The sequence below is a fragment of the Aspergillus pseudotamarii genome, assembly GCF_009193445.1.
Source record: "Aspergillus pseudotamarii strain CBS 117625 unplaced genomic scaffold BDV38scaffold_124, whole genome shotgun sequence".
Classification (NCBI taxonomy): Eukaryota; Fungi; Ascomycota; class Eurotiomycetes; order Eurotiales; family Aspergillaceae; genus Aspergillus; species Aspergillus pseudotamarii.
The window spans coordinates 15,401-31,364 of NW_022475138.1; the positions used below are offsets into that span (position 1 = coordinate 15,401).

Genomic DNA, 15,964 nt, shown 5'->3' on the forward strand with positions numbered 1-15,964 from the left:
ATATACTAGAATCCTCTGTTCTTTAGTCTGCTATACCTCCTTAGCTGCCTGTTCAAGGAGCTGATATATTGACTCAGTATTATCAGTGTGTTCTAAGTCTACGCGCGCGTATACGTGCCTCTGTCCCGCTTACCATAGTAAAGATGATAGGCGGTAGGACAGGTGCACGGGCCCCCCTGGGGTGTGCCAAAAACTTATTACCTCCCACTGTACTCTGTAGTTCGGCGGATAATCAAACCTCATCATGATATATATATATGTTATTTATGTATGGTACTTACGCAAAGCCTAGTACAATGGCACTATTACATAACGATCCTATTGACTTCATATATCATTATATCAAGTTCAGGCCCGAAACAGCAATTCAATTACAACAAAAGTCATCGACCACAGGACTTGATCGATACTACCTGGCCTATCTTGCGTAACCAGACTTCTTACCATCAGTTCTCGCGAGCAGCTGTATCATTGTTCCCCTGCCGATATTGATAATTTGGTGCTTGGCAACGTACCCAAGAAATAAAAAATATTCAAGCCGCTTGTTTCACACCAATAGTGTTACAAGACGAGGATGAATCGATAATTCCATGGTGGGAAACTTAAGCCCGGCGACAATGGAGAGCTATCTAGGGACACCACAACCGCATAGTTGAACCTTTACACCGTAGCTGGCTGAAGGGCGCAAGTTAACGATATCTCAGTGTTATCTGCATGTCCAGCATTAGCCGTATCAGCAAGTGGGATGAAGCCAAGGTGTCGCACATCAATTGTCATAGAATTTTTGTCTGGGAAGACGAGAATCTCTGAATTGCCCAAGCAATGCAGTGTCTCCTAGTAGAGGCGAGGATAACAATCGCTCTGTGTTTGTTGCACGAAAACGCCGCTTGCAATATAGGTGTACACTATGATTGAAAAATTGATGCAACCTAGATTAATACAATCGACTATATTTGTCACAGACGAGGCCTCCAGAAAAGGGGGCATAAGGTCAGTCGTTATAGGGTCAAATAGTATCTTCTTGAACATCTCTTTCAAAGATCAGCGAGGAAATTGCTAGGGTTACTCGTAGTGGATGAGTTAAGCGCTCAGAGAACGACATTGATCAATAGAGGCTGGTAGATAAGGCAAAACAAGTATAGTGATCAGCGGAACTTTCGAGTCGAGAAGAGCAATAGGGGGTGTCACTGAAGAGCCAAGGATGACTACCAATAATTGACGTGCATCATCTGCTAATATACGCCTGCGGTTCCAACACAGCCACATGGAGCCTATGTCGGTTTGCGCTTCTTTCCTTGTTTGAACTCCAGAGTAGATCACCGTCGATTAGGCTATGGTCGACAATAAATACGGCAACCAGATGACTTGTTAGCTTTTTGTATCTCGTACGTAAAACATGGTTCGAAGCCACTCCTTTCATCCGCGAATTTGCCGAAGTAGGATTTAGATGTCTAAACAGTGAGCGTATGTTAGTAGTTGATGGAAAAGATTATGCAACCCCTTCTTTGGATTGCATTTATTGTTAGAATCGATCCCATCATCTGTCTAGTTGGTCCAAGCACATGCACAATGGCACATTCCTAACTATTCGTACCTGTCAGAGAAGCAATGTGTGGAGTTACTGGGGCATGCTCCAGGGATTAAGTAACCGAGGAGAAGAAGAAAAACAGGGGTAAAAAAAGGGAAGAAGGAAATAAAATTGGGGAGAGATGATTGATGTGAGCAGTAGATCTACATACACTTAAAGTTATCGTGTAGTCTATTAACGATGATTGGGCCATGTACAGAGCCTATTACAGGAAAGCGGACGATCAGTCTAGATACCCAATATTCCTTTCACCCGATGTTCCCGTTGGGCTTTTAATGCAGTGATGGTCCTAAGGATAGCTTAATGGTATCAATTGGTTTACAACCAAAGTTACTTGAACTTCAACCGAGACGCTGACAGCCGTGGAGTCTTTCCTAACCCACTATCCTCACAATTAGACATTTTTATCGGGGCACCTTGCGCATATACGGAGTACATTGCTGGAAATGTTTGTTGCATTGCGTTAGTCGGAGAGTTTCTAATGACACCACGTCAAGAATGAACTTTAGTTCTGGTGATACAGAGAGTACAACTAATATATATAAATTTGTACGGTATATGGATACATAGGTTGGACTTTATGCACACTTCATGATGTAAAAGTATGTACTTCTTGCAGCCAGTGCATATCAGGTAACATATCTATGGGACGTACGGAGTATAGTACAGCACAAAAAAATATCCATGTGATGTACTCCGCAGTCATTGACTTGATTTATTGACTCTAGGAGTGGTACAGTACCTGGATTGAAACGGATCGTAATTACGCTACATAATATCTCGTAAGATACAACTCGATTAGGCTAGGCTGTGTCTAATGCAGATCAGCCCCAGTCACGGGACTTGCTGCTCGGAGGAAAAAGTTAATGTTCGAATCTCCAAGAGTTTCTCCCTTTGTAGAAACGTCGAACCTGGCTTCAACGCGGCTAGAAGATAATGCTATAGCCTTAACTTGCGACAGTATGTTCTCAGGCATTTGCGCATATTCTGCACCGCCCATGATGCTATTAAGTTCAGAGAGTTGGTTGCTAACACTCGCTTTTTGGTTCTAGTTTACCCTGGATTGAGATTAGCCTACACCGGTAATCTAGGGCTCCTTTAGCATAACTTCAAATCAAATCCGAGGTCCTAGATAGGAAGGGAAAAGAAAATGGCAACGTGTCTCACTGCCCCCAAACGGTCGTTTTTAGCACTGCCGTTTCTTTTTCCGTCTTCGTGTGAGTCGACCACGTTGCAAACACGCCGACATCAATCCTCGTATAGACGCACGAAACAACGCCTACGTGTCAAACCAGATGCGTCGTTTGGTGTTTCATCCACCCAATTTCATGACCAAATCATCCACAACCCGCCTTCGAGCGCCCCCTCGGTATACCATACACCCACGAAATTCCTCCCTCTCGATGATGTTCGGAGAACCCTCCGTGGCGCTTCCATGAACAATGAAAATTCCACTCAACTCCCCTCTGTATTCAAAAAATCTGTGGAGAAGAGGTATCATTTGAATCCTTCAGACATAGAGGAGATCCGCAGACTGCGACTAAGCGACCCGATGACTTGGAGCCGTTGGAAATTGGCTAAGCGCTTTGACTGCTCCCCAATGTTCATTGCTATGGTATGTGAAGCTGGCCCACAAAAGAAAGAAATCCAGAAACAAGTCTTGGAAGCGGTACAATCAAGATGGGGTACAAAACGTCGGATGGCTAGAGAAGACCGACAATTGCGAAAAGAGTCATGGGGAAGAGACGAATGAGGGAGGAGAGTCCCGTCTTGACTCAGCTCTAGCCAATTGATCTTTCTTTCTCTGGTTGTTTGAAGGGTCAAATTAATTTGACGCTTGCTGTTTCTCTTGTTAATGTCCATGGCTTTTGGGAAGCCCACAGAGGTTGTATCAAAACATGTATTCTAGCTCTAGCGTTACTGTATTGGATTCCATACTGTATTAACTATGTTAGAACCTCATTGGGTTCCAGTAAGTTCTTCCTCAGGTACTCCGTACCTACTAGTGATACGAGATAGTGCAGTGTCGCTTAGTTGCGGCATAGAGGTCGCGTGTTACCTTTTAGCGCTTCAATTATTAAATTGTTAGGTAAACGTCCCCTCCCAACTAGCAAATCGTGTCACTTCGATTTTCTTCCGCACGCACCCAAATGCCCCTCCTCCGTCGCGTCGCAACGTCACTGAGGGAATATAAGCCTTGTTTATCCTCCTCGGGTTCCACTAAAGATTGGACACCGTATTTCTCATTCCTAAGAACAAATTACTTCTCCTGTCGCCGCTCTTTTTACGGACTTATTAGTGATCGAAAAATGGCACCACATCTTGACCCATTCTTTAAACAGTAAGTTTCCTTTGGTTTTCTATTGTTTCTTTTGTCTCTCTATTTCTCCATTATCATCTTTCCCCAGTACCCAAAAGGGTGGCCATATGTTAAAGGCCTGGTGCCACATCTGTCTAGGGTTGACGGCCTTGCCGAATCTTTCATTGAGCGTAAGTCAAGTGTTACCTTTTCTATCTACCTATGCAGCACGCTGACAGAACTCAAGGTCTGCGAAAGGCTGTTGCGATCCCTTCTGTTTCTGCACAAGATGAGAACAGGCAAGACGTTTTCAGAGTACGTGATGCTCTATTACTCCTTACGAATAGAATTAACCCATAACCCATCCCTGTAAAGATGGCTCAGTTTCTTGCTTCGGAGTTGGAGGCTCTTGGAGCTGAGGTGCATCAAAGGCCGTTGGGAAAACAGCCTGGGAAGGAACACCTTGACCTACCCCCGGTTGTCATCGCTCGGTATGGCAATGATAAAAGCAAGCGAACCATCCTGGTTTACGGTCATTATGATGTCCAGCCAGCGCTGAAGGAAGACGGGTGGGCCACAGAGCCTTTCCAGTTGACGGTTGACAACCAAGGAAGGATGTACGGCCGCGGAAGTACAGACGACAAAGGCCCCGTTTTGGGATGGTTGAATGTGATCGAAGCTCACAAAAAAGCTGGTGTTGAGCTGCCAGTCAACCTTCTTTGCTGCTTTGAGGGAATGGAAGAGTATGGCTCAGAAGGATTGGAGGAGTTTATTCAAGCTGAGAGCAAAGGCTTTTTCAAGGATGCGGATGCCGTCTGCATATCGGATAATTATTGGCTCGGAACAGAGAAGCCTTGTCTAACCTATGGCCTGCGTGGCTGCAACTATTACTCTGTCAGTGTCGCAGGGCCCGCTCAGGATCTTCATAGCGGAGTTTTCGGTGGATCTGCCCATGAGCCTATGACAGATTTAGTCCATGTGATGTCTAAACTTGTTGATACTCATGGCAACATCTTGATACCCGGCATTATGGACCTTGTCGAGCCATTGTCAGAGGAAGAAAAAGCCCTCTATCCCAATATCAGCTACACGATGGACGACCTCCATCAATCTCTGGGAAGCAAAACTAGCATTCACCCAACGAAAGAAAGAACGCTCATGGCTAGATGGAGGTATCCATCTTTGTCCCTTCATGGCATCGAAGGCGCATATTCGGCTCCTGGCGCCAAAACAGTGATACCCGCGAAAGTCATTGGTAAATTCTCGATACGGACAGTCCCTAATATGGAAAGCAAAGATGTGAATAAACTCGTCTTTGATTACATCAAGGCAGAATTTGCAAAGCTGAACAGCAAGAATACTTTGGATGTGTGGTTGCAGCATGATGGGAAATGGTGGGTTGCTAGTCCAAAACACTGGAACTTCACTGCTGCAAGCAAGGCAGTGAAGCAGGTATTTGGTGTTGAGCCAGATATGACACGTGAAGGTGGCAGGTATGTTTTTTTTTAGCAAGTTCTTGATGCTACGCCATGACCAAAGCTAACGCAAACAGCATTCCTGTCACCCTGAGCTTCGAACAAGCGACAGGCAAGAATGTTTTGCTTTTGCCAATGGGCAGCTCAACTGATGCAGCTCATTCCATCAACGAGAAGCTTGACAAGAGGAACTACATTGAAGGGGTAAAATTGCTTGGTGCTTACCTCCACTATGTTGCAGAAGAGCCCATGGTGGCGGCATAATTGTACATCAGTAGCTCTTTCTTATAAAAGACTCAGTTAGCTGTTTTATTGATCACCGCGTCTATACATCAAAAAGTGATTTTGTTTCACTGCTCATTATGTCAATAGCCCGTGAAGTGAAATGAATATTTCGATGTACCAGCCGTCATGAGCAGATATTCTGCCACTTTATTCACCGCTCTCCGCCCCTGATGAGCTATCGAGAGTGCACACCATTCAATAAGGTACAGGGAGGGGTATTTCAATGAAATTAGAGTATAGTTTGTAACCTTGGTGACCACCTACTGTTATAGGCGGCTTCTGCCTGTATAAAGTCCTCACATCGCTGGACTGTACGGAGCAACAGGTCCATCAAGCATCTTCCCTAGACATCCCCTAAACGACCCGAGATACTACCGAAGCATCCTACTAGTATCTAGGTAGAATATCTATGAAAGTTGATCCTTCGCTTACCAATGCTTAGTACGGGATTCTAAGAGATTGCTTAAAAGATGATTGATAAAAGTAGAATATCGTGTATTGACCATTTGATGTAATTAATACTGTGGGATGCAAAAAGTTTGAAACCGTCCATTTATTGCCTAGTATAACTGCCATCCTGATTATGATATTCTGCACGGCAGAAAACCTCCAAATTGTGTATCTAGGCCTTGATACCTAGTATATCATCTATCTACCCTAGTAATTAATGTCTTGCTCCTATCTAGGAGCTGTACTTTAATATGTAAATAGACATTATATAGGTCTAAACACTGGATTTGGTGAGATATGAAAAAGGCGGTAGTAGGTGCCATTTAGGCGGTCAAGCGGACGGTTTCAAACTTTTGAGTCTTGACATCCCACAGTAAATACAGTTTTTAATCAGATAATAGAAATTTTTAAAAAAATATTTAATATAAAGTTTCTAGTCTTTCTAAAATTACGTATACTATATATAAAAATATAAATTAGTGTATTATAGATAGAAAGGTCAAAGATAATAAAAAATAAGAAGATAGTAGATAAAATATACGGAGTACCGTATTTTAAGATATATAATTATCTTTTACTAGTATTTTATATATAAAATAAAACTACGGAGTATAGTTTCAGATATAGAATTGGTAGAGGAATCGGATAATTAACTTTATTTTAGTAATTTTATAGATATTTAGTAGTAATAATATAAGATTTTTTTATTTTTTTTTATACTAAAATTTCTTTTAGGCCGCTGAATACCCATCAGCGGAAGGCAGTGGGTGTTCGGAATCACCACTGATACATGTTCCATATTACACAGGGTAAAGCTATGGCTGCGTACGGAAACCCAATTCGGGCCATTTACGCGACTCAATACGCGTTTCAAGCTTACTTCGTATAGGGTAAGCATGACCTACTTTCGCATTCAATGAGTTTTTATTCGAATTGATCGGAAGGCTGCTAGATATTGTGTGATGGCTTTCAAACCCTTGTTACTTCTAGTATGAATAATTACTGTTTATCTGTATGATCCAGTTGTGTTTTACCGATGTCATCGTTAAAGCGTCAGCAGAGACCCTTGGGGCCGGGAGAATGGGATGAAGGGGAGGACAACAAGTCAAGGTCATCATCCAGCGCGTGCCATTTGGTGTGTATTCTTTGTGTTTTGTTTTATAAACTAACTAACACTCACGGGAAGCACAAACGTATTCGCACCAAATCTCCCTTGTACGAAGGCACCGATGTGAGCGACAGTGAGAGTGGAGAAAGAATTCATCGTTCTATCAACCAGGCTTTGGAATATGATGAGGACGAGCTTGAATTACGTGCAACGCAACTGATCCAGGAGAAATATTCTTTCGCTAGTGATGAACCCAATGTTCCCGCTGAACATGGCATTCTTGAACGTGTTGAATGCTACAACTTTATGTGTCACGACCACTTCTTTGTCGAACTAGGGCCATTGATTAATTTTATCGTCGGGAAAAATGGCAGCGGCAAGAGCGCAGTGCTAACAGCTATAACTCTCTGTCTGGGTGGCAAAGCATCTGCTACAAATCGCGGTCAGAGTCTTAAGAGTTTCATCAAAGAAGGCAAAGAGTACGTGCGTTTATCACTATACAGGTCACATGATTACTAATTGATATTCTGTAGGAGTGCAACTATTGTTGTGCGCATTAAAAATCAGGGAGATGGTGCCTATATGCCGGATGATTATGGAAAATCCATTGTTATTGAACGCCATTTCACAAAAACTGGAACGAGTTGCTTCAAAATCAAGGCAGAGAATGGACGTCTAGTTTCCACCAAAAAAACCGAACTGGATGCTATTATTGACTTTTTCACATTACAATTTGACAACCCGATGAATGTTCTCTCACAAGACATGGCCCGCCAATTTTTGAGCAGCTCAAGTCCTGCTGAGAAATACAAGTTCTTTGTGAAGGGTGTTCAGTTGGAGCAACTTGATCAGGACTACCGACTGATCGAAGAATCTGCTGATCAGATTGAGGAGAAGCTCAGGGGGCGAGAGCAAGATATTATGACCCTAAACAACCGCAAAGTTGCAGCAAACCAGAAACTGGACATGTCTGATCAACACGAATCCCTAAGGAACAGGGTCAGAAATGTCCGGAGTCAAATGGCTTGGGCTCAGGTTGAGGAACAGGAAAGAGTAAGCACAGACATTAATTGTTTGCAGGCCGGTGTTTCTGATGAACCGTAGATGAGGAGCTCTTTAGAGATTGAACTAGCCAAAGCCAATGAGAAGATTGCAACCGCTGAAGCTGAGCTGGGCAGCTTCGACGCTGCTATACGAGAAGCTGAGGAGGAAACCGAAGCCATTGCCGAATGTGTGAGACAAGTTGCTGCTAGGCTCGAGCAAGCACAAAGTGAGAAGGTGGATATTAAAGCTAGGTGGGACGAACAAATGACTGAACGTCATGATTTGCAGGTAATCCTCCACCACAGAACTCCCGGGCTTTTTACTGATGGTCATTGCAGGCACAGCAACGTCAGATACGAGATTATCTAAAAGCAGCAGAAGCTAGGATAAACGAAACGCAACAAAAGATTGAAGAAGAAAATCAACGTTTGGCTGACTTAAGCGGAGGAAGCTATACTAGGAAACAGGAAAAACTCGAGCAAGCGAAAGCAGAAGCTGCACATGCCAGCACACAGTACGAGGAGCACCAACGCAATACAGATCGCCTATACCGAGAGTTGGAAGTGGCTGGAAAAGAAGTGGATTCATTAGTGGCGCCACTTGGCAGAACGAAGACCGATGTTGAGCAAGCCGAGAAACTTTTACGAAGCCTGAGCAAAGAAGGCGGATCCAAAACCTCAGGATTCCACGACAAAATGCCGGCTCTCCTGAGGGCCGTTCAACAAGAACAGGGCTTCACCGAGAAGCCTGTCGGTCCCATCGGTCGTCATGTGACCTTGCTGAAACCAGAATGGTCATCTATTTTGGAGAACTCGTTTGGCACGACGTTGAACAGCTTCATCGTAACATCCAAAAGAGACATGGAAATTCTTTCTCGTATTATGCACAATGTCAACTGGTATGTTCCCACTGCCCATGGTTTACGAACCATACCTTTTTAACAATACTGGAAGCATATGCCCAATCTTTATAGGAAACGATGGGTACATTGATACATCAGAACACGAGCCTGATCTTAAATTTGATACGGCTCTACGGGTGCTTCAGGTAGGTGCCTTTGATTCGCAGAGCCAGCTACATTAGGTTGATATACTCGAACCTGCAGATTGACAACGAACTCGTCCGTCGACAGTTGATCATTAACCATGGTATTGAGCAAATGCTTCTAATCGAAAAGCTAGAAGAAGCATCTTCAGTACTCTTTGATGGACAGAAGCCTAGGAATGTGAAGCGGTGTTACTGCATTGACCAAACGGACAGGCGCCGGGGCATCCATCTATCTTACAATCGTGTGGGAGAGCCAAGCCAGGCGCCGGTTCCTGTATACAGTGGCAGCCCACGAATGAAATCAGATCTAGCTTCACAAATCAGGTGATCCTTAAATGTATCTAAAGCCTCGCTTATCCACTGACATTTACTCCCGCAGGGTTCAACGTGATGTAGTGGCAGACCTCAGGCATCAGCTCGGCGATCAGGAAGAGCAATTTCGATCTGCTCGGTCTCGCTTGGAGGGCTGCAAACAAGCTCTTATGAGGCATGAAAAGAGTACAAATGAGTTGCGAATCGCATTGCAGAGGAAGGAAGACCATGTGGAAGAACTCACAGATGTACTCGACAAAGAACCTGTGGAAGACGATCATCTTGATGTGCTGCGAGCCACGCTCCAGGAGGCTAAGGAAGAGAAACACATCAACGAAGGGTCTTTGGAAGACAGTATGGAGGCCATGGAGGCCATGATGAATGAGCTTAAAGCCATTAAACAACAACTCGCTTCTAAGGATGCCGATATAGCTGCGTCAACGGAAGAGCTCCGTGTAACTCGAAGTGAGGAACTCATGGGGCAAGAAAAACGCCGAAAGATCATTAATGATAAAAACATTGCGGTTGAACGAATCGATGATAGCAGACGAGAAAAAGAAAGGATAAATGAGAAAAGAGAAGAGGTTTCTGCACGTGTTATCGACTTCAGCGAGAAAGCTAGTCTAGTCTCACCGCGGGTTCCAATTCCTGAAGGTGAGACTGCTGCTAGTTTGGACAAAAAGCTGGACAGACTTAATAGGGATATTCAACGCTATAACCAACAGTCAGATACTTCAAACACACATTGCCATGATACTTGAACTAACTAACCACTAGATTGGGCGCATCTCGGGATGAGATCGCCGCTGAAGCCGCCAGAGCATCCACAGCCTATGATCGGGCCCTTAAGCAAGTGGAGGAATTTAGGTTACTTGCGGATGTACATTTTGACCTTCCCCCTCCTCTCTTTTATGCTTTTGCCCTTGTACAGAGGACTTAAGTTTTGACTGTATCTACAGATCCTCATTGAAACACTCAAACATCGCAAGAAACGTTGGGTAATTTTCAGATCTCACATTTCATCCCGGGCCAAGGCACAATTCACGTACTTATTAAGTGAGAGAAGTTTTCGTGGTCGACTTCTAACGGACCATGAGAGCAAGCTGCTGGATTTACAAGTACGTTACATGATGCTGTTTTCTTCTCACAGAATCTAACAAGACTTGCTAGGTTGAACCTGATATAACAAAAGACAGCACTGGACGGGGTGCAAAGACACTTTCCGGTGGTGAAAAGTCTTTTTCTCAAGTTTGTCTTCTATTGGCACTTTGGGAGGCTATGGGATCTCCTGTCCGCTGCTTGGATGAATTGTAAGTTAGCGATCATCAGGGGCATTAACTATCACTAACCTTAGCCCAATAGCGACGTGTATATGGACCACATCAATAGGAAGATGGCAATTGATATGCTTGTATATCCCTCCCTTCTCTTCTCTTCTTTTTAACTCCTGTTCCATTGTTTTTGCTAACAGAACAATCAATAGATGCTGGCCGCTAGGCGGTCAGTAGGTGTGCAATTTATACTAATCACACCTGGCTCAAGGGCGGAGATTAGTTTAGCTCCTGATGTCCGTGTGAAGGAGTGAGTATAAGTTTCCAGACCAGGTATAGTTATCAGCATTGCAACTAACAAGTGTCTTCCTTGTAGATTGGCAGAACCTGAACGAGGGCAGACCAGATTAGCATTTCGCCAGTAATCAGAATAGGTAAAGTCTGTTTTATACAGAACATTCAATAAATTGACGAAATATTTCATATCGGCTGATGTCTACGAATAATGTCTCATTAATTGGACAAGAAGAATTACCTCAAAGCGGTCTTCAACAACAACAACAAGAAGAAGAAGAAGAAGAAGAAGAAGAAGAACGTATAAAATATAATAAGCATGCCGCTAAATTATTGAGAAAGATGGAGTAGCATAAAATAAACTATAAGTCCGAGTGTCAGGCTCATTTGTTTTATTGATCCAACTAGTGCGGATCAACTGAAGGAGGACTTCTAAAACAATCGCCTTGGGCTAGAGATGTCGTGGATGACCCTTCATCTCAAAAGCGTGTGATATGCGCCTGGTAAGCTGTCAGGACCTGGGCAAGGAACTAAAAGAGAGCTTCGTGAGCGGCTATAGCTCTCCTGATAGCCTAGCATCGACAAATGACAGAGCCGATCAGTAATTGAGAAAATCACATAAATCCATGCGCTTCCCTGTTTGTTCATGAAATAATCTACTCCAGAAGCTGATTTAGGATATCTCTATGGTATTTCGATGTTTATCAGTTGGGTCAGACCGAAAACACTTGCACCATGATGGAAGATGCAGCAGTTGCCTAGCGGTCCTGCCAAGCAAGGTACTTTATCATCTAGCACAATTGACAGTGCATTAAAATGCGATACAATAGGTCTACGAAGACGGGCAGGAGCATGTTGCCGGAATACGAGAGTTGTTATAGATTTAGTAGCTGACTACTGTATATTAATACTGTTACATGTCACAATAGACATGGCCCTTATGCTATAAGCCACGCACCCATTTCTTCAGCTTCAGCTATATTGCTATCCTCATGTCAACCGCGATATAGCACGATAGCCTCAGCGCTGCCACTTCATATCTGTTAACCCTGTCACGTGGGATATGATGTACCTAAAAGCGGCGTTGTTTCTAGTTGTAACTTGATGGTACTGGTAACAGTGGAGAAAAACACTGAGCTCATTGGAGTTTGATCTTCTTGCGGCTAGCCGGTACTACTAGTACTCCAGGGCTAGAGGTCAGTAAAGGCGGCGAGGCTACACAGTACTGCCCACTCAACACAGAAGTTTTCACTCATAATCTTTTGCCTTTATCGTACTTCACACTACAGGGTTACTCATCTTTTGTATCCGCGAAATACCACAGACACGACTCTCACAACATTCAATATATTGTTTGAGATCTTGGGGGGTTTGGTGCTATCTCACCTGTCGTCATTGGTGCCTCTAATTTACACTAACCAGTGTCTCTCCCTTTACACCTGAAACTAGGTCACAGCCAACTTTACCTTGGCACTTACAAGCAATCATCCAACCCACACGCAAAGACACCCGATATTGTCTGTTCGCCGTGCTCTTTTCCCATATACTACCTCACTACCCAAGAGAATCACCCGTTTTCCGAGTCTGCCAAAGACCAAGTCCACCTTCTATACCTTCGGCCCCCTCTTACATTCATTGGAACCGGCCACACGGTTCAGGACAGCAGAAGCCCATCATTTGTCTTCTTTGACCCTTTCGACTTCATTGTGTACGATTTCGTGAGGCCCATTCTTACGAACACCTTCGAAATCTAAGACTTCGTTCTCTATTATCCTCTATCTGGGCAAGCGATTATCACCATGGCCGAAGCTCTTGCCTCACAACTTAACAACACAACCCTAGGGTATGTGGGCTTACACGTATTCTGCTAGGCTTAGCCAAAAGTTACTCAGTACTGTCGTTATAGGGAAGCAAACTCAGACACAAGGTGGAAGGACCAACTAAAAGCCCCTGCAAAAGATGCACGGCCACAAACCGAGGTTTGCCACGTCTAATGCCTACGCTTACCTCTTGGAAGTCTAACTCCAATCTAGGACGTGACGGCCACTAAAGGCCTTGAGTTTGAAGATTTTTATATCAAACGCGAACTTATGATGGGCATCTTCGAAGCTGGTTTCGAAAAACCCTCTCCTATCCAAGAAGAAACAATACCAGTTGCTCTTACTGGTAGGGATATTTTGGCTCGAGCAAAGAATGGCACCGGAAAGACAGCGGCCTTCGTCATCCCCACATTAGAACGCATAAATCCTAAAAGCACCAAAACGCAAGCACTGATCCTTGTCCCAACCAGAGAGCTTGCGCTCCAAACATCTCATGTTTGTAAAACTCTCGGGAAACATCTGGGGATCAACGTAATGGTCACCACTGGAGGAACTGGATTGATGGATGACATTATCAGGTTGAACGACGCTGTCCATATCCTTGTCGGAACTCCAGGCCGTGTTCTAGATCTGGCTAGCAAGGGCGTTGCTGACCTTTCTGAATGTCCTACATTCGTCATGGATGAAGCCGACAAATTACTGTCGCCTGAATTCACTCCTGTAATTGAACAGCTATTGTCATTTCATCCTAAAGACCGTCAGGTCATGCTTTTCAGTGCGACTTTTCCATTGATCGTGAAGTCGTTCAAGGTACGTCTCATCTGATTCCTTTTCATTACTCTTAGGCTGACGCCCTTGTTAGGATAAACACATGCGCAACCCTTACGAGATCAACCTTATGGATGAGCTCACCCTCCGAGGAATCACTCAGTATTATGCTTTTGTGGAAGAAAAGCAGAAAGTCCATTGCCTTAATACTCTTTTTTCCAAACTTCAAATTAATCAATCAATCATCTTCTGCAATTCGACAAATCGCGTTGAACTTCTCGCAAAGAAGATCACGGAATTAGGCTATTCGTGCTTCTACTCACATGCAAGGATGCTTCAACAACATCGGAATCGAGTCTTCCATGATTTCCGGAACGGCGTATGCCGCAACCTTGTTTGCTCCGATTTGCTAACTCGAGGTATTGATATTCAAGCGGTGAACGTCGTGATCAACTTTGACTTTCCCAAGAACGCTGAAACCTACCTCCACCGAATAGGCCGATCTGGTCGTTTTGGTCATCTGGGTCTAGCAATCAATCTTATCAACTGGGATGATCGTTTTAATCTGTATAAGATTGAGCAGGAGTTGGGAACCGAAATACAACCTATCCCTCAAAATATCGACAAGAAGTTATACGTATATGAATCGCCGGAAACCATTCCCCGCCCAATCGCGAATGCGTCACAAGCACAGCTCGCAACGAGTGGGAACCAAAACCAGAACTTTGGAGAACGCCGCCACAACAATCACTCGAATGGGGGACATTATCAGTTCAGCCGGGGTCGAGGTTCATATCGTGGAGGTCGAGGCCAAGGTCAGCGCCGCAACATACAGAATGATATGAATAAATTTAGTACTTCCCAGAATCAACAGCAGAGTGGCAAGAGCCAACCTGCGCAGGTGTCGCCAAATTGACATCAGTTTGGTAAGAACATTGTTATTTTTCTATCTTTTGTTTCTTCCTTCTCCTCTCCTTTTTGCCTTGCTCGTTATTATAAATTCTCTCAATCTTAAACGACCTTGGCCAAGTTACCTGACAGTGCACAATCAATGTCTTTTACTTTTTCTCTTTCTTATTATCAATGCAAACTTTACAGTGTGTGTTATGAATTCCCTTGTTTGTTTTCGACAATGGTGATTTGATAACGGTGACCACATCTGTATCATATTTTTCTGCTACCTTTTTGTTCCAGTCTCCTCAAGGTTTTATATTCGCCTTCACTATCCTCAGCTCTTTCTTCGTCGTCGTTCTCCCCTTCAAGAGTCAGAAAGGCGCTTAGTTTTATGTACATATTGATGCTGCATTCTTTGGTTTTTGAGCAAAAATGGCGGCGTTTATCGGTTATCACCCAGCAGTTTGTCATGTTTTCGGCGTTTGTGGATGGCTCTCAGATAACCCATCGCCCCAAGTACCTCGTCTCATTGACTAGGCTCTTTTCCCTACTCTTCTGCCTCCCCTTTCCCTTTTTAACTATACCCTCGCCGGCGCTTATCATGCAGCTTTGGATGGTCTAAGCTATTGTCCGGCATCATAGGCCGGCGCAGTGTATTGGGGCAGTACACATCGGTGTTTGGGTTCTTTACTTTTTTCGCTCTCTTTATTTCCCAGGTTTCCGCACGGTCATTGGGTGTTCTGTGTTGCATTCGGCGTTGTGGCTATGCAGCCTTTTTTTTTCTTGTTTGCCAACACATTGAGAGATTGGCTTTGTTTGCGGGTGGTGTTCAAACCCGCTCTATGGCTCATGTCCCTTTTCACCCTGACGAAAGATAGTGCATCTTGCTATCCGTCAGATAAGGACAACTTTAAGTTGGTGCAGTCCCAATCTGTGGCCATACCCAGGAGAGGATTATCTGGATCTATGTTACGGGGTACGAGATGATGACGATAGCAGATTCTGAAAATATTGGGAGAAACTTGTGAGGCGGGGGAAATATCTATGAAAGCTTTCTAACGAAATGAAGGACCAAAAAACAAAGAAAGAAAGAAAGCAAGCAAAAAGGGGGGGGAAAGGGAAAAAAAGGGGGAAATAAAGAGGGGAAAAAAAAAACAAAACAAGAATTTAATTAGGCATGTTTGTCCCAACAGGTTAGAGAGAATCCGTTACCATCCAGTAAGGTTATCAACAATAAGTAAATAAGATTGAAAAAAACAAAAAAAAAAGAGGGGAAAAAAAAAAAAAAAAAAATTGAAAACCAAATAAA

General features: G+C 43.8%; 4 protein-coding genes across 4 annotated transcripts; 3 read left to right on the top strand and 1 right to left on the bottom strand.

Moving 5' to 3' along the window:
• Positions 1-286: 286 nt before the first annotated feature.
• Positions 287-1,244, bottom strand: BDV38DRAFT_265351 (uncharacterized protein). The gene has a single exon (XM_032056350.1). It carries the CDS (start codon positions 1,027-1,029, stop codon positions 835-837), a length of 195 nt encoding a protein of 64 aa, XP_031907196.1. The 5' UTR covers positions 1,030-1,244; the 3' UTR covers positions 287-834.
• Positions 1,245-2,492: 1,248 nt separating this feature from the next.
• Positions 2,493-3,550, top strand: BDV38DRAFT_265353 (mitochondrial 54S ribosomal protein mL58). Its single transcript, XM_032056351.1, has 2 exons — positions 2,493-2,548; positions 2,641-3,550. The coding sequence occupies exon 2, from the start codon at positions 2,739-2,741 to the stop codon at positions 3,339-3,341; it is 603 nt and encodes a 200-aa protein (XP_031907197.1). The 5' UTR covers positions 2,493-2,548; positions 2,641-2,738; the 3' UTR covers positions 3,342-3,550.
• Positions 3,551-3,897: 347 nt separating this feature from the next.
• On the top strand, positions 3,898-5,626 carry BDV38DRAFT_288964 (M20 family dipeptidase; the record flags this gene model as incomplete). Its single annotated transcript, XM_032061145.1, has 5 exons — positions 3,898-3,929; positions 4,047-4,078; positions 4,135-4,202; positions 4,263-5,380; positions 5,440-5,626. The coding sequence occupies 5 exons, from the start codon at positions 3,898-3,900 to the stop codon at positions 5,624-5,626; spliced, it is 1,437 nt and encodes a 478-aa protein (XP_031907198.1).
• A 1,885-nt stretch (positions 5,627-7,511) lies between these two features.
• On the top strand, positions 7,512-14,677 carry BDV38DRAFT_276200 (DNA repair protein SMC6; the record flags this gene model as incomplete). The annotated part of the gene is made up of 15 exons (XM_032058171.1): positions 7,512-7,684; positions 7,739-8,258; positions 8,310-8,537; positions 8,588-9,147; positions 9,203-9,296; positions 9,355-9,620; positions 9,676-10,332; positions 10,386-10,488; positions 10,568-10,642; positions 10,779-10,918; positions 10,971-11,019; positions 11,092-11,189; positions 13,080-13,152; positions 13,207-13,803; positions 13,856-14,677. The coding sequence occupies 15 exons, from the start codon at positions 7,512-7,514 to the stop codon at positions 14,675-14,677; spliced, it is 4,455 nt and encodes a 1,484-aa protein (XP_031907199.1).
• Positions 14,678-15,964: the final 1,287 nt, after the last annotated feature.